Source organism: Pristis pectinata, chromosome 14, assembly GCF_009764475.1.
Source record: "Pristis pectinata isolate sPriPec2 chromosome 14, sPriPec2.1.pri, whole genome shotgun sequence".
Lineage (NCBI taxonomy): Eukaryota > Metazoa > Chordata > Chondrichthyes > Rhinopristiformes > Pristidae > Pristis > Pristis pectinata.
Window position 1 is genome coordinate 997,851 of NC_067418.1, and position 17,802 is coordinate 1,015,652.

Consider the following 17,802-nt stretch of genomic DNA (forward strand, 5'->3'; position numbering starts at 1 on the left):
GATCAGCTGAGTAAGTGGGCTGAGGAATGGCAAATGGAGTTTAATTTGAATAAGCACGAGGTGTTGCATTTTGGAAAGTCAAATCCAGTAGGTCTTTCACAGTGAACAGCAGGGCCCTGGGGAGTGTTGTAGACAGAGGGACCTTGGAGTACAGGTACATGGTTCCCTGAAACTGGAGTCACAGGTAGACAGGGTGGTGAAGGCGGCTTTTGGCACGCTGGCCTTCATCAGTCAGGGCACTGAGTATAAAGGTTGGGAGGTCATGGTGCGGTTGTACAGGACACTGGTGAGGCTGCACTTACTGTGTTTAGTTTTGGTCGTCCTGCTATAGGAAAGGTGTTATTAAATGGGAAAGAGCGCAGAGAAGATTTACACGGATGTTGCCAGGACTCGAGGGCCTGAGTTATAGGGAGAGGTTGGACAGGCTGGGTCTTTATTCCTTGGAGCATAGGAGACTGAGAGAGTTGACCTTATAGAGGTGTATAAAATCATGGGGGGCATAGTTCGAGTGAATACACCTAGCCTTGCCCCCCACCCAGAGCTGGAGTATCAAGAACTAGAGGACATAGGTTTAAGGTGAGCGGGGAAATATTTAAGAGGAATATGAGGGGCAACAATTTTCTTTTACACAAAGTGTGGTATCCATGTGGAATGAGCTGCCGGGGAAGTGGGTGAGGCAGGTGCAATAACAACGTTTAAAAGCCAGTTTGACAGGTCCATGGATGGGAAAGGTTTAGAAGGTTATGGGCCAAGTGCTGGCAAATGGGACCAGCTTGGATGCGGCATCCTGGTCAGCATGGACCAGTTGGGCTGAAGGGCCTGTTTCGGCGCTGTATAACTCTATATTCCATACCCCAGCTAGTGTTCTAGCCTTCTTCACCACTAACAGGAGTCCTGGGACATGGACACCAAGGTCCCTCCATTCCTCACTACTACCTTGGGACCTACCATTCATAGTGTCACTAGTCCCATTACTAGAAGCAGGGGACAGAAGTGGAGGCTGTTCATGACTGAAGTGAGAAGTTTCTTCACTTAGTGAACCTATGGAATTCTCTACCACTGTGTTCATTCAGAAGATGAAGGGAACAGAGAGATATTGAGATTGTGCAGGAACACTGCACTGAGGTAGATCAGCCATGATCTTGAGCAGTGGTGGAACAGGCTCGAGGCCCGAATGGATTACTCCTGCTCCTATTCTCTTCCTCCTCCTCCGGGTGGGGGTGTGGTCCAGTGATCCTATCGATGGAGCCCCTGCTGCCCACCACCGGCCGGTCAGTGGCTCTGCACGTCAGTGTAGGTCAGCACAGGTGGGGATGTGGGGCAGAGGGTTCTGTCTAGCAAGCCACTGGGACAGCACTGGACTGAGTCGGGTTCAAGCAGTGACTGAGGACTGGGGCAGTTCAGGCATTTTGTTGAAAGTCATCGATGATCTTTATAAGAATGATCAATAAAAACACAGGCAGCAATTTCCAGTTTTCATTTATTTTGAACATAAAATACTTTAAATCAAAAAGATTTGAGCCAGTCATGACCTTTTACACATCACATTCCTGAGATAGCCAAGCTAACATCCTCTCTCAGTTCACAAGCCAGGCTGGCCTGAAGTGATTTTAAAACATTATCAAACTGAATTGAGATTACAGCGTCAACAGTTCCTCGACTCATTTGTCAGCTACCTACTATCCAATGGGGAAACTCTGAAACAAAAAAATTACGTAAATACGTTACTGGGACAGGAAATTTAAGTTATTTATGTAGAAATAGATTTTATTTTCGCAATTTACTCTTAACTGCAACAGAGGTTTTCTTTGTAACTTTGCTGGCATTAAAATCCAAACAGCTTAGTTATTTTCACAACTGGCATGCACGGGGGGAGGGGAGGAGAGGAGAGGGGAGGGACCCATTCAACTCTCCACACAAATACCTGTTGGTGACTCAGCTGTTGGTTGCAGATCCGAGGTCAGATCTTTGTTAACCCCGGTGTAGAGGACATGGGGAGAGAACGGAGTCATCCAGTTAACCAGCTGTGATCTCACTGGATGGAGGAACAGTCTTGTGGGGCCAAAAGGCCTCCTCTTGCTCCTGTTCCCCAGAGGACAGGGAGATTGTGGAACCTACTCGCTCCCTCTGAGGGCTCAGGGAAGCAGCAGGGTGGGGAAGCTGGATGAACACAGAGAGAGGGGAACAGAGGAGAGGGTGATGATGTGGGGGTCACAGCTTCCCAAGGCACGTCTTCACCGATAACTGCCGGCTGGGACTCACACGGCGAGGGATGGTACATTAAGGCAGTACCTCCTCTGACTGGCAGAGAGCTGGTGGGCCGAACGGGCTCCTAGCGTTTTGAGTTTTCTGTGATGCTGTGAGGGGGCAGGAAGCTGGTGTGGGGCAGAGACGGTGCTGGGAACACTCTCCACTCCCACGAGTGAAACGGGCGCTCTCAGCAACCGAGGGAGTTACTGTCCAGAGGGATTGGCGGAACTCTGAAGGTGGGGAGGATTTCTCAAGGGATGGGAGTTGAGTGGTCACCACCGTGACCATACACTGATGCACAGCATCAAGGAGGAAGAGGGCTGCGAGGCAGGGTGACGATGGCAGTTCATGTGGATACTGCCCCTGGTCTGGAGACACCCCAGCCACGCCCACGGCTGGGGATCTGGGGTCACCGTCCGCACACACTCAGCTCAAACAAACACACCTTCTGGGTTCAGGCTCGACACCAGAGGGTTCTGCAGGTTTCGAGGGTTTCCCAGGAAATGCCTGGACGTTGGTCGTGTCACAGACTCCAATTCTGTAAAACAGAGTAACGTGGTTTGAGGTTTCTGCCGGTTCGGAGGGGGTGCCAGGCCAGGATCGAGGGGCCGAGTCCAGCGCGAGGGGGTGTGCGAGGGAGGAATCTCATGGGTCCCTGGGTGGAGGACAGGAGGGCTGAGGACAGGGGGGCTGAGGACAGGGACCTCTGAGAATGAGGGGTCTGTCCAGGAGAAAACCGACCACGTCTGTGATGTACTGTTCCGTGTTCTAAACCCACACGCTCACGGGGAGAACGTGAAAACTCCACACAGACAGCACAGGAGGCAGGAGCCAACCCAGGTCACTGAGGCATCGAGAACCAGAAGCCAGGAGGCAGACAGTTACCGCAGAGCCCCAGGGCACGGGGGCTTCAGAGGGACAGAAGGTGGGCTGTTCTCCCTGGGGAAGAAGCTTGGGCAGCAGGTAGAACTGCTGTCTCACAACTCCAGTGACACGGGTCCAATCCTGACCTCTGGTGCTGTCTGTGTGGAGTTTGCACGTTTCCCCTGCGACTGTATCAGTTGAGAACTAAACAGTACAGGAACAGGCCCTTCGGCCCACAATGTCTGTGCCGACCACGATGCAGAATTAAACTAATCCCATCTGCCTGAACATGATCCCTCTCCCTCCATTCTCTGCATGTTCATGCTTATGTCTAAATGCCTCTGAAACACCACCGTCGTATCTGCCTCCACCCCCACCCTGGCAGCCCGTTCCAGCCACCCACCGCTCTCTGTGCAAAAAAATTGCCTTATAAATCTCCTTTAAACTTTCCCCCTAATCTTACAGCTGTGCCCTCCAGAGAAACAAGGGACTGCAGATGCTGGAATCTGGATGAAAGCCACGATGATGCTGGAGGAACTCAGCAGGCCAGGCAGCATCTGTGGAGAAAAGCAGGTAGTCAACATTTCAGGTCAAGTCCTGAAGAAGGGTCCCGACCCGAAACATTGACCGCCTGCTTTTCTCCACGGATCCTGCCTGGCCTGCTGAGTTCCTCCAGCATCATCGTGTTTTTCATCTATGCCCTCTAGTATTTGACATTTTCACCTTAGGGAAAAGACACTGACTGTCTACTCTTATCTATGCTTCTCATAATTCTATAAACCTCTATCAGGTCTCCCCTCAGCATCCGCTGCTCTAGAGAAAACAATACAAGTTTGTCCAAACTCTCCTTACAGCACATGCCCTCTAATCCAGGCAGCATCCTGGTGAACCTCCTCTGCACCCTCTCCAAAGCCTCCACATCCTTCCTGTAACGGGGCAACCAGAACTGCACACAATACTCCAGATGTGGCCTCACCAGTTTTATACAGCTGCAGAATTAAGCAAGTTTTGTACTCAACACCCTGACCGATGAAGGCCAGCGTGCCGTATGCCTTCTTTACCACCTCATCTATTTGTGTTCAAGTAGCAAGCTATGGACTTGTATCCCAAGATCCCTCTGTACATCGAGGCTCCCAAGGGTCCTGCCATTTACTGTGTACCTTCCTCTTACATTTGACCCCCCCCCCCCCCCAAGATGCAACACCTCACACTAATCCGAATTAATCTCCACCTGCCATTTCTCTGCCCATAACTGTAACTGATCTACACAGAACATCAAAAAGTACAGTGCAGGCCCTTCGGCCCACCATGTTGTGCTGACTTATATCAACCTACTCCATGATCAATCTAATCCTTCCCTCCTACACAGCCCATAATCCTCCATTTTCTTACATCCATGTGCCTATCCAAGAGTCTCTTAAATGTCCCCATTGTATCAGCCTCTCCCACCACCCCTGGCAGTGTGTTCCAGGCACCCACCACTCTGTGTGTGAAGAACCTACCTCTGACATCTCCCCTGAACATTCCTCCTCTGACCTTAAATCGATGTCCTCTGGTATTGGCCATTGCTGCCCTAAGGAAAAGGTGCTGGCTATCCACTCTACCTATGCCCCTCATAATCTTATACACCTCTATCAAGTCGCCTCTCATCCTGCGTCGCTCCAAAGAGAAAAGCCCTAGCTTGCTCAACCTATCCTCATAAGACATGCTCTCCAATCCAGGCAGCATCCTGGTAAATCTCCTCTGCACCCTCTCTAAAGCTTCCACAGCCTTCCTATAATGTGGCGACCAGAACTGGACACAATACTGGACCAGAGTTCTATAGAGCTGCAACATCAGCTCACGGCTCTTGAGCTCAATCCCCCGACTAATGAAGGCCAGCACACCATACGCCACCTTAACCACCCTATCGACCTGCACGGCAACCTTGAGGGATCTATGGACGTGCACCCCAAGATCCCTCTGTTCCTTCACACTGCTAAGAGTCCTGCCATTAACCTTGTACTTTGCCTTAAAGTTCGTTCGTTCTTCCAAAGTGTATCACTTCACACTTTTCCAGATTGAACTCCATCTGCCACTTCTCTGCCCAGCTCTGCATCCTGTCTATATCCTGTTGTAACCTACAACAACCTTCTACACATCCACAACACCCCCAACCTTCGTGTCATCTGCAAACTTACTAACCCAGCCCTCCAGGATCTCTATCCTGCTGAATCCTTTGTCAACCTTCCTCACTGCCCACAACTTCACCAATTCTTGTGTTGTCTGCAAACTTAATAATCAGGCCACCTACATTTTTGTCCAAATCACATATATACATACATGTAAAATGTATACACACACACACACACGAACAACAGAGGTCCCAGCACCAATCCCCGTGGAACACCACTGGTCACCGACCTCCAGCCACAATAACACTGCCACACCATAACCCTCGGTCTTCTACGGCCAAACCCATTTTGGATCCATTCCAGCAGGTCACCGTGGATCCTGTGCGTTCCCACACCTGAGACGTGTGGGTTGGCAGGTTATCTGGCTGCTGTAAATTGCCCCCAGGGTTGGTGAGTGGTGGAATCTGGGGGGAGAATGTGGAGGGCGAAATGGGACCAGTAACTGGGTCAGCACAGACTCGATGGGCTGAAGGGCCTGTTTCTCTGCTGCGTGGCTGTGACCTCTGAGGCTGGGCTGGTGAATCTCTGTAACCTCAGGGCGGTGACACCTTGTGACCATTTCTGTGGCTGGACGGCCGGAGTAGGCAGTGTCCGGAGTATCCATGGTCCCAGCAGGACAGGGACCGGTGCATTTACTGCCACCCACAGTATCCCGTGACTGGGTGACCCACCAGACCTCCTCCGGGACAGGTCAGGGACCCTGGGGCCGGAGGACTGACCGGTCCGGCCGAGGGTGGGACACCTGACGTGTAGCACCGAGCCGGGCTGGCTTTATTCCGGATCACATCGACATTCCCAGGCACAGTGGTGGGAATCAAACGTCCCCGGGGTTCTGGATACCTCTGCCTGGTAACTCGTGCTGCTGGCCCCACAGTGGGAGGGGTCTGTGTGGGGGAGGGGGTCTGTGGGGGGGGGATGTCTGGGAGGGGTCTAATGGGTCAGGCGGGGGGGGGGGGGGTCAGGAGATGGGGCGTGTGGGGAGATGTCCGTGGGAGCCGTGGGAGGGGGGTCTGTGTGTGGGGGATCCACTCCACAGCGAGCACTGACCAGGACGGCGCTGCCCTTGCTGCGTGGGTGCTGAGCTCGGAGCTCACCTGCAGCATTGCTGACCTGCAGCCTGTGGTGCCGGGGTTCCTCGGGCAGTGGCTGCTCCTCGCTCCGGCCGTGGCCTCCCGCGCTCCCCGTCTGCCGGATGAACTGCTGCAAGTTGCACTGCCTCAGCTCCTTGTTCAACTCCTCCAGTTCCAGAGCTTTGACCTGAAAACACAGCACGTGGGGGTTGGCAGCAGAACACCAGGACCAGAAGGCCATTTGGCCCCTCCAGCCCCCTCCTCCATTCAGTAACAGGCCTGGAGTTGCCCTTCGGCCCATTGTTTCTATGCCAACCCCATGTCTGTCTACACAATCCCACCTGCACTAGTTCCATCTCCCTCTGTGCCCTGCTCATTCCAGCACCTGTCCCGATGCCCCTGAAAGGTTCTTCCTGTTCCTACCTCCACCTCCTCCTCTGGCAGCTCATTCCTGATACCAACTACCCTGTGTGGGAAACATTTACTCCTCAGACCCCCTTTAAACCTCCTCCCTCTCACCTTAAACCTGCACCCTCCGGTTTAGACACCCCCACCATGGGAACAGACACTGGCGATCCACCCCATCCGTGCCTCTAACAGGTCACCCCTTAGCCTCCTCCCCTCCAGGAAAAACAGTCCCAGCCTGTCCAATCTCTCTCCTTGTAGCAAGCCCTCCAGTGCCGGTAACATCCCCGACAATGTTTCCTGCATCCTCTCCAGCTGTCACACCCCTCCTATAGCATGGTGACCGGAAGTCCAAGTACAGCATGACCAACATTTTGTACAACTGTAACCTGACATCCCATCTCTTGTCCTCAGTGCCTTGGCCGATGAAGGCTAGCATGCCAAACGCCTTCCTCACCACCCTGCCTACCTGTGTCACTAGTTGTCCTTGTACCCCAAGGTCTCTTCATCCACCTTAATGCATTACACCTCCTTCATAATGTTGAAGTTTCAGGATATCAGTCAACTCACTGGCTTCCGTGTCCTTCTCCAGGGTAAACATCCATGAGAAGTGTTCACTTCAGACTTCACCCATCTCCCGTGGCTCCACATTTTATGGAGGTTACCAGGAAGGTTGATCTGGGGAGGGTAATTGATGTTGCCTATATGGACTTTAACAAGACCTTTGACAAAGTCCCACATGGGAGGCTGGTCCAGATGGTTAAGTCACTTGGCATTCACGATGAAGTAGCCAATTGGATTCAATATTGGCTTAGTGGGAGAAGCCAGAGAGTGGTAGTAGATGGTTGTCTCTCTGACTGGAGGCCTGTGACTAGTGGTGTGCTGCAGGGATCGGTGCTGGGTCCGTTGTTGTTTAGCATCTTCATTAATGATTTAGATGATAATGTGGTAAACTGGATCAGCAAATTTGCAGATGACACCAAGATTGGGGTGTAGTGGACAGTGAGGAAGGCTATCAAAGCTCGCAGTGTGATCTAGACCAGCTGGGAAAATGGGCTGAAAAATGGCTGATGGAATTTAATGCAGACAAGTGTGAGGTGATGCACTTTGGGAGGACAAACCAGGGTAAGACTCACACAGTGAATGGTAGGGCAGTGAGGTGTGCGGTAGAACAAAGGGACCTGGGAATACAGATCCATAATTCCTTGAAAGTGGCATCACAGGTAGATAGGGTCGTAAAGAGAGCTTTTGGCACACTGGCCTTCATAAATCAGGGCACTGAGTGCAGGAGTTGGGATGTTATGTTGAAGTTGTACAAGACATTGGTGAGGCCGACTTCAGAGTATTGTGTGCAGTTCTGGTCACCTACCTACAGGAAAGATATCAATAAGCTTGAAAGAGTGCAGAGAAAATTTACACAGATATTGCTGGGACTTGAGGACCTGAGTTACAGGGAAAGGTTGAATAGGTTAGGACTCTAGTCCCTGGAGCTCAGGAGAATGAGAGGAGATCTTATAGAGGTGTACAAAATGATGAGGGGTGTAGATAGGGTGAATGCATGCAGGCTTTTCCCCCTCAGGTTGGGTGAGACTAGAACTAGAGATCACAGGTTTAGGGTGAAAGGTGAAATATTTAAGGGGAATCTGAGGGGGAACTTCTTCACTCAGAGGGAGGTGCGAGTGTGGAACGAGCTGCCAGCGGAAGTGGTGGATGTGGGTTCAGTTGTAACATTTAAGAGAGGTTTGGATAGGTACATGGATGGGAGGGGTTTGGAGGGATATGGTCCGGGTGCAGGTAGATGGAACTAGGCAGAAGATCAGGTTGGCATAGACTAGATGGGCCGAAGGGCCTGGTTCTGTGCTGTGGTGCTCTATGACATGTACACTACCACACAAATCCTCTCTTCCTAGTGACCCATTTGCCTTTAACATACATACAAAATCTCTGAGGAATCTCCTTTACCGTATCTGCCAAAGCTATTTTATGTCCTCTTTTCGACCTCCTGATTTCCCTTGTGTGTATTCCTACATTCCTTGTACCCAAGGCATCCCAGCTGCCGATACCTGACCCACGCCCCCTTCTTTTCCCCCACCCAGAGTCTCAATATCCCTCATCAGCCAGGGTTCCCTACTCCTGCCAGCCTGGTCCTTCACTCTGACAGGAACACTCTGGCCCTCAGCTCTTCCTATCTCACTTTTGAATGTCTCCCACTTGCCAGACATCCCTTTACCTGCAAACAGCCTCTCCCAACAACCTTCACAAGCTCCTGTCTGATGCCGTAGATATTAGCCTTGCCCCAATGTAGGACTTTAACTCGAGGACCAGACTGATCTTTTTCCATAACTAACCTTGGCCTCAGTACCACTCCCCGCTCCCTCCCCACAGCCCGAGTCCCCTCTACTCACAAAACCCCCAATGCCAGTCATTCTCCATCATGAACACGTCTCTACACATCTTTGAGACAATTCCAAAGGGTCAACGCTCTCAGAGAAGAAATGGGTGACCCCATCCCAAAACTCTACCTCTGTTGTAGATACCCCCCACCAGGATAAACCCCTCTCAGCACCCACCCTGTCAGTCCCTCTCAGAACCTAATACCTTTCAACAAGATCATCTCTCCTTCTAAACTTCAATGTTTTGGCCCAACCTTCACCCCAGGGATTAATCCCATGACCCTCCTCTTCACCACCTCCGATGTGGACACAAACACGGAACCCACAACCGTACCTGGCACTGCAAGTGCGGTCTCGCACCGTACCTGTGCATGGCACGGCAGGTGTGGTCTCACCAGTGTCCTGTAAAGTGGCATCAAAACTTGTTACATATATTCCATTCCCCCTTGCATTACAGGCCAGCGTTCCATTATCCCAGTTACTTGCTGGACCTACCACGTGCCCCCTGTACAAGGACTCCCGCGTCCCGCTGCACCACCACATCCTGTCTCGCTCCATTGAAACAATCATCCCTTTTCCATTCTTCCCTCGAGGGGAGAATCCCACACTTTCCCCACACGATTCTCCATCTGCCAACTTCCTGCCCACTCGTCCAACGTTATACCCAGGCTTCGTACATCAGCTCCACTTCCTCCAGCAGCGTGTTCCAGAGACCACGTGCAGGCTGACACACAGGTTAAATTGCCATCGTGGTCAGCACAGACAAGGTGGGCCGAAAGGCCTGTTCCTGTGCTGTACGGTCCTGTGCCCTGTGTTCGCCCTCCCTCTGCAGGCTTCGCACCTTCTCTCCTCCCACCCTCCCTCAGCACCTCCTCCCCTCCACCCTCCCACCCTCTGCACCTCCTCCCCACCACCCCCTCCCCTCCCTCAGCACCTCCTCCTCTCCACCCTCCCACCCTCTGCACCTCCTCCCCTCCACTCCCTCCCCTCCCTCAGCACCTCCTCCCCTCCACCCCTCCCCTCCCTCAGCACCTCCTCCCCACCACCCCCTCCCCTCCCTCAGCACCTCCTCCCCACCACCCCCTCCCCTCCCTCTGCACCTCCTCCCCTCCACCCCCTCCCCTCAGCACCTCCTCCTCTCCACCCTCCGCACCTCCTCCTCTCCACCCTCTCACCCTCCCATTCTGTATCAGCAGCAAGTTTGGTCCCTTCACCCAGTCTCCAGTGCCGACTGTGAATGACTGAAGCCCCATCACTGATCCCGGTGACACTCCACCTGTACTGACCGCCAACCCCAAAATGGCCCCTTGACCCGCACTCTGTGGGTCAGCCACTCCCCTGTCCACTCTGACACATTCCCCCAACCCTGGGCTCTGCTCATTTAATGGGCACCTTCTCCAGTGCTTTCTGACAGTCTTGGTACCTTACATCTACTGGTTCCCCTCCACCCACCCTCTTTGTTACATCCTCAGACAACTCGAGCAAACTTGTCAAACACGGTTTCCCTTCTGCTGGATGTTGTGTCATTTTATAAATGTTCTCCACTTTACTCCCCAACGAGGGTTCCAGCATCTCCCCCCACCCCCCAGGTCAGATGTTGGGTCAACTGGCCATTCGTTCCCCGCTTCTCTCCCTCCTTCCTCGAACAGCAGCATCACATCCACAGTTTTCCGGTTCCCAGGATCCCGGGAATTCTGGTTGATGACAGCCAACACGTGCACCATCTCTGCAGCCACTTCCTCGGAGACCCTCGGATTCAGGCTGGAGGGTCCTGGGAACGTTGGCCTTTAGTCCCGTCACCCCGCCTGGTGCTGTGCCCCTGGTGATGGAGGTGTCGGAAACCCCTCCCTCACTCTGGCCCACGGCCATCTACAAGTGGGATGGGTCCGTGCCTCTACCGCCAAGACCAACCCCAAGTCATTATTTCAAATCGCTGCCATTTCTCGGTTTGCCGTCATTAGTTCCCCACTCATCCTCGGCGGGGCCAACGTTTACTTTCACCGCTCCCTTCCTTTATCGAGTCAGGGAGCCAGAGTCATACAGCAGCAAATCAGGCTTCGCCCATCACCTCCATGCCGACCCTTCTGCCCATCGATACCACAGCAACTCTCACCGTGTGGTTTATTTGGTGGTTTATCCCCGTACTCCGCGTCCTCCTGCTTTGTAATTCTTTGCCGGTCTCTGAAATGTTCCCAATCTCTCCCCGACTGATCTTCACATCACTGTTCGCCGTTTCCATCCCAAACTTCCTGACTTCCCCGAGACGGACCATTCTCCTCTCCGAGCCTTTCTTCCTCACTGGACTCTACCTCTGCTGAGATTTAGGAAATATCTCCTTGAACGTCTGCCCCGGCACACCTCCCGTCTGATTAAATATTTCCCAGTCCACACACTATTGGAACGGACTTTGCTTCAGACCCTCCACCTGAACTCATAGGATCACCTCTCAGAGGAGGTTCTTTACCCCAAGGTCATTAATTAATCCAGTCTCCTTACATAACACCAGACTGAAGATTCCCAGCTCCCTGGCTGGCTCCTCAATGCATTCCTCTAAGAAACCATACCAAGAACACTCCATGAGCTTGTCCTCATGTCTACCACGATTAGTCCAAGCTATGTAATCACTCAAATCTCCTGTGATTATTTCAGTCCCTTCCTTACAAGCCTATTTTTCCTTGATTTCTACACAGAACCATCCAGTGCCCTGCAGGTTTCAGTCCCAGCTCACCCGCAGCAGCTGGTCTCCGCCACAGTGTGGCAGCAAAGCTCCACCTCGCACGAAGCTTGCGTTGTACTAAAACCAAAATAAAACTGCATTGTTTCCGCCAGTCACCAGCCCAGAGCCTCCCGATCCCTCCCGTCACAGCAGAGCAGCCGGGGAGCACAGCAAGATCCCACTGTGCGACTAACAGGTGACAATGTGAGCGGCTCATCAAGGACCCGAACGGTTCAGCCAAATGGCTGCTTCCAAACACTGCTCAGGGCGCCGGTCAGTCCCGGGGGGGGAGAGAGAGGCGTGGGGGTCAGGGGGACGGGAGGGGGGTCAGGGGGTCAGGGGACATAGGGGGGTGAGGGATGGGGGTATTAGGGACAGGGGGTGGAAGACGGGGGTGGGGGTTACCCAAGAGCTGGGTAACAGAACATCCCACAGCCAGGTGTTGAGCACTGATGCCAAGAGGGACCCCTCCTTGGGGGCGGTCCCAGGGATAGGGTCCAGGTGAGGGGTGAGTGGGACGGGAGGGTGGGGGGGGTTTCCCCAGTGTGTGCCGCCCCCGGGTCAGGCCTGGAACTGGAAGGGGTAGGGAATGGGGGGAGAGCAGGGAGTGGGACCAAACGGCCTCCCCCCGTGCCGTCCGATTGGTCGGTTGCCTCACCTGCAGTCTGTGCTCGGTCTCCTGCAGCATCCGGTCCAGCTCCAGGATGGAGGTCTGGATTTGCTGGTTCTGCTGGGCTCTGCTGTGGATCTGCGCCTGCACGCGGCCGATGGCCTCCCTGCTGCTGAGCTGGGCAGCCTGCTGCTCCCGCGCTCTCTCGCCCTCCTGCTCCATCTCCCGGCCCAGCAGCTGTGCTCTGTTGCTGAGTCCCAGCAGCTGCTGGCTGCTCTCCTTCAGGCTGCACCTCAGCTCGCCCAGCCGGCACAGCAGCTCCCGCTCCCTCTCCCTCTCTGCCCGCAGCTCCTGCTCCCAGTACTCCTCCTCCTCCTCCTCGCCCGTCCTCGCCGCCGCCTCCTCTAGCTCCCGGTCCCGGCAGCCAGGCCGGTCCCTCTCCAGCTCCCGGTCGCAGGAAGCGTGGCGTTCCGCGATCTCCTGCAGCTGCTGCTGCTGCCTGAGGATCAGCTGGAAGAGCTGGTCCCTGGTGGGAGCCCCCTCCTCGGCGGCCGGCTCCTGCCCCCTCCTCGCCTGCCACCTGTCCCGGACGGACACCTCGCCCGCCCCTCCTGTGAAGGTCAGCGACTTCTTCAGCTCCCGCCTGCGTGGGGCCTGACCGCCGGCGGTCAGTCCCTGAGGCCGACTGCTGTCCGAGCCCAGCCGGTCCGAGGTAGAGGGGCCGGTGTGGTGCAGCACGAAACGGACGTCGTTGGCGTACTGTCCACTCCTGGCCAGCAGCTGCAGTGGGCACTCAGTGGGCAGCAGCTGCCGCTCACTGTCCCGCAGACTCTGCACCAGCACATAGCGGCCAGTCTGACCTGTGGTGGGAGCAAGGGGCAAATGTCAAGAGCTCGGGTGGGATCGGACGCAATCGGCTGGAGGGTCAGGGGTCAGGGAGCGTCTCCTCACTGCCCGTCCTGCAGCATGTTGTGTGTTGGTCCCAGTGGTCAGGGCCTAGAGCTGGAGGACCAGTGGGGTGAGAGACCCAAGGGACCGGGGGGGGGGAACGCACCAAGCTGTGGGAGGCTGCAGGAACAACATCTTTACGGGAATGTTACTGGGATACGGGGGGACTGAGTTACAGGGAGAGGTCAGACAGACTGGGACTTCATTCCCTGGAGAGGAGGAGACCAAGAGGTGACCCTACAGAGGTGCAGAAACTCATGAGGGGCACAGACAGGGTGAATGCACTCAGTCTTTTTCCCAGGGTTGGGGAATTGAGAACTAGAGGGCACAGGTTTAGGGTGAGAGGGGAGAGATTTAAAGGGGACCTGAGGGGCAACTTCTTCACCCACAGGGTGGTCCGTGTGTGGAACGAGCTGCCGGAGGAAGTGGGTGAGGCAGGTACAGTAACAACATTTAAAAGACTCTTGGGCAGGTCCACGGACGGGAAAGGTTTAGAGGGGGATGCGGCAAATGCAGGCAAGTGGGACTGGCTTAGATGAGCACCGTGGTCAGCATGGACCAGTCGGGCCGAAGGGCTTGTTTCCGTGCTACATTACTATACAACTGTGAGGAGCCAGGTGTGTCCTTCTCGACAGAGGTTTAACTGAGGGCAGCAGGAGAAACAGCCCCTGAGCTGCATGCAGCAGGTCAGGCGGTGTCTGTGGAAGCAGGAACAGGTCAACGTGTCAGGTCCAAGATACGGAGTTCATCGACTGGAATCGTTAACCCCATCTCTCTCTCCACAGACGCTGCCTGACCTGCTGAGTGTTTCCAGCAGTTTGTTTTATTTCAGATCTGTGGTGGCTGTGGGGAATAGGGAGAGGGCAGAGATCTGTGGCCCAGGGTCAGAGCCAAGAGTGGCCCGTGAACGTCACACAATGGGGAGAAGCAGTGAACCAGGTCACACAACTATTAAACAGAAACGGAATCGATACTTGATTATAGATATGGGAGGTTATGGGACAGGAAGTAACAGTGGCCCACAGGGAGGTGGGTCCACTGGGAGCAGAGACACTGGGAGGTGGCCCACAGGGAGCAGAGACACTGGGAGGTGGGTCCACTGGGAGCAGAGACACTGGGAGGTGGGTCCACTGGGAGCAGAGACACTGGGAGGTGGGTCCACTGGGAGCAGAGACACTGGGAGGTGGGTCCACTGGGAGCAGAGACACTGGGAGGTGGGTCCACTGGGAGCAGAGACACTGGGAGGTGGGTCCACTGGGAGCACTGCTCAGTGAGAAACCGAGTGTCCCTTTAGACCTCGTCTCCCAGTCCCAGATTCACAGCAGACAGAGAAGTTCCATCGCTGGACCGACAGACCACGGATGGAGGCTGCAAACCCAGCCGCACAGTTTGTTTTACAGGTCGGACCCACAGATGGTCCCGTTCACAGTCCCTGGTGGGGAAGGGATCTCCTGTCCTTGCCTAGTCAGGTCTGGATGTGACTCCTTCCCAGCTCACTGGGGCACCCCCTCAGGCACTGAACCACACCGATCCACCGCCCGGTGCGCACCCGTCCACACCAACCTCGGGCACATTCCTGGAAGAAAAATAATTCCGCAGGCTGGACCGTGACCACTGCCGACCCGGGAGTGGCAGACGTGGTACCTGGGAAACTGGGGCTGGGTGGTGGGAGCGGAGAGATGAGGAGTGGGGGATGATTGGGGGGGGGGGGGGGGGCGGGGTTGATGCAGCCTCTGTCTGTGGCTCTGGGACAGGACACCAGCTTCCACTTCTCCCCTCACACCCCCTCCCCTCCCGACACACCCCCACCCCACCCACAGGGGGAGCCAGAGGTGGTCGATGTCCATGCTCTGTCCCACTGCAGGGGGCATCAACATGACTTCTGCACCTCGTGGAGGATCCCCCCCTCCATCTCCCCCCTCCCCACACCCTCCTCCAGCCTCAGAACCCCCCACGTCCTCCCTCCCCGCCCCATCCCCCCATCTCTCTGCACCCGCCGACTCCCCCCACCCTACTCACCGATGGCCTGTGCCAGGGCAATCACCACTTGCTGACAGCTGGTGTCCTCGGTGACCCCACACACCACCCTCTGTACCCCCTCCACCCAGACCCTCAGCTCCATCAGGGTCCACCCGACACTGGCATTGGGGGGGGGGGGGGGGCTGCGCCCCACACGGCTCTGCAACACAGGGAGGAACAGCAGGTCAGTACAGAGATCCCTGACACCCCTCCCCAACCCCACCCAGAGACCCACACAGACTACCCCCCCCGCCAAAGTGTGACCCTCCCTCAGTACCTCCCCTCCCTCAGTACCGCACCTCCCACAGTGTGACCTTCCCTCAGTACCACCCCTCCCGCAGTGTGACCCTCCCTCAGTACCACCCCTCCCGCAGTGTGACCCTCCCTTGGTACATGAGACCATGGGGGTTGGGGGGCGGGGTGGAAGTGTCAGCCTCACCATGACAGACAGAGCCCAATTCACCAATGACCTACACCCCTCCCTGTCTGTAACCCCCTCCAGCCCCTACACCCCTCCCTATCTCTGTAACCCACCCTGGCCCCTACACCCTTCCCCCTTCCCCAACAACACCACTGTTGTTGGACGAATCACAGGCGGTGAGGAGTCAGCGTACAGGAGTGAGGTCAGACACCTGGCTGAGTGGAGCCACAACAACAACCTCTCGCTCAACGGCAGCAAAACTAAAGAGCTGCTTGTTGGCTTCAGGAAGGGGAAGGAGGTGAACGTGCACCAGTCTACATTGGGGGATCGGCGGTGGGGATCAGCAGCTTGAAATCCCTGGGCGTTAACATATTGGACGACCTGTCCTGGGCCCAGCACATTGATGCAATCACAAGGAAGGTGTGCCAGCGTCTTTACTTTCTTAGGAGGTTAAGGAGGTTCTGCTCGTCACTGAACAGTCCAACAAACTTCTACAGATGTGCTGTTTTAAGTACCCTGACCGGTTGCATCATGGTCTGGGATGGCAATTCAAATGCGCAGGAATGTAAGAAGCTGCAGAGAGTAGTGGACTCTGCACAATACCTCACGGGCACATCCCTCCCCACCATCGGGAGTATCTACAGGAGGCGCTGCCTCGAGAAGGCAACATCCATCATCAAAGATCCCACCATCCGGGCCGTGCCATCTTCTCTCAGCTCCCATCGGGCAGGAGGTACAGAAGCCTGAAGTCCCCACACCACCAGGTTCAGGAACAGCGACTTCCCTTCAACCAATCGGTTCTTGAACCAACCAGCACAACCCTGATCACTGCCTCAGTGCAGCAACACTGGGACCACTGTGATCAGTTTGCACTAAATGGACAGTAACTTCTTGTAAAAGTTGTGTATAATTTATGTTTTTCTCGTGAATGCTGCTTATCTGATGCTATGTGCCTGCGATGCTGCAAGTTTTTCATTGCACCTGTGGATACATGGACTTGTGCACGTCACAGTAAACTTGACTTTGACCTGTCACCCCCTCCGGCCCCCACACCCCTCCCCGTCTCCGTCACCCCCTCCGGCCCCCACACCCCTCCCCGTCTCCGTGACCCCCGTCCCTCCCCTACACCCCTCCCCGCCTCTGTCACCCCCTCTGGCCCCTACACCAGTTCCTGTACATCACACTGGACACACTCAGCTGGCTGACTCCCTCTACCCACTCCATCCCCATCTTTAACCTCTTCACCCTCCCCCCATCCCACTCCCTCAGCTCCCCTCCTGGTTCCTGCCCCCTTCCAGCTCCTCCACATCCCTGCCCTCCTGCCTCTCCCCAAAACTTGTCCCGTGAGGGCAAGCTTCCTGGAGGGAATCGGTTTATTATCACTGGCATATGACATGAAATGTGTTGTTCTGTGGCAGCAGTACAGTGCAAGACATAAAAATTACTGTAAGTTACCCAAAAATAAATAAATATAATAGTGCAAAAAAAAGGAATAACGAGGTAGTGTTCATGGACCGTTCAGAAATCTGACGGCGGAGGGGAAGAAGCTGTTCCTGAATCGCTGAGTGTGGGTGTTCAGGCTCCTGTACCTCCTCCCCGACGGTAGTAATGTGAAGAGGGCATGTCCCTGGTGGTGAGGGTCCTTAGTGATGGATGCCGCCTTCTTGAGGCACCGCCTCTTGAAGATGTCCTCGGTGGTGGGGAGGGTGGTGCCCGTGATGGAGCTGACTGAGTCTACAACCCTCTGCAACCATGGAACCACGGGGAGAGAGCAAGGAGTGAGAGCCAGCACTCCTTGATGGGCTGAATAGCTTCTTCCTGGGAATGAACGTGGGACTGATGTTTGATTCTGGAAGAGCTAAGTGTGAAGGCAAAGCTTTTGTTCTCTGCCTGGTTACTATGGTCCAAAGGCAGGGTCTTCAGACCAACACA

The 17,802-nt window shown here is 55.0% G+C and overlaps 1 protein-coding gene across 4 annotated transcripts in view; it reads right to left on the bottom strand.

The window, feature by feature from the left end:
- Positions 1-1,466: 1,466 nt before the first annotated feature.
- The window catches only part of rassf7a (Ras association domain family member 7a), a 28,281-nt gene continuing 11,945 nt past the window's right edge, over positions 1,467-17,802 (bottom strand). For 2 of the 4 annotated variants that reach the window (XM_052029357.1, XM_052029358.1), the window contains exons 2-6: positions 15,450-15,609; positions 12,531-13,342; positions 6,383-6,545; positions 2,696-2,788; positions 1,467-1,697 (exon numbers count right to left, since the gene is read on the bottom strand). In XM_052029357.1, coding sequence (XP_051885317.1) covers positions 1,669-1,697; positions 2,696-2,788; positions 6,383-6,545; positions 12,531-13,342; positions 15,450-15,552 — 1,200 coding nt within the window. In that variant the 5' untranslated portion in view covers positions 15,553-15,609 and the 3' untranslated portion in view covers positions 1,467-1,668. Of the gene's footprint in view, positions 2,789-6,382; positions 6,546-12,530; positions 13,343-15,449; positions 15,610-17,802 lie in introns of all 4 variants that reach the window. The other 2 variants (XR_007957437.1, XM_052029359.1) reach the window with 2 other exon arrangements.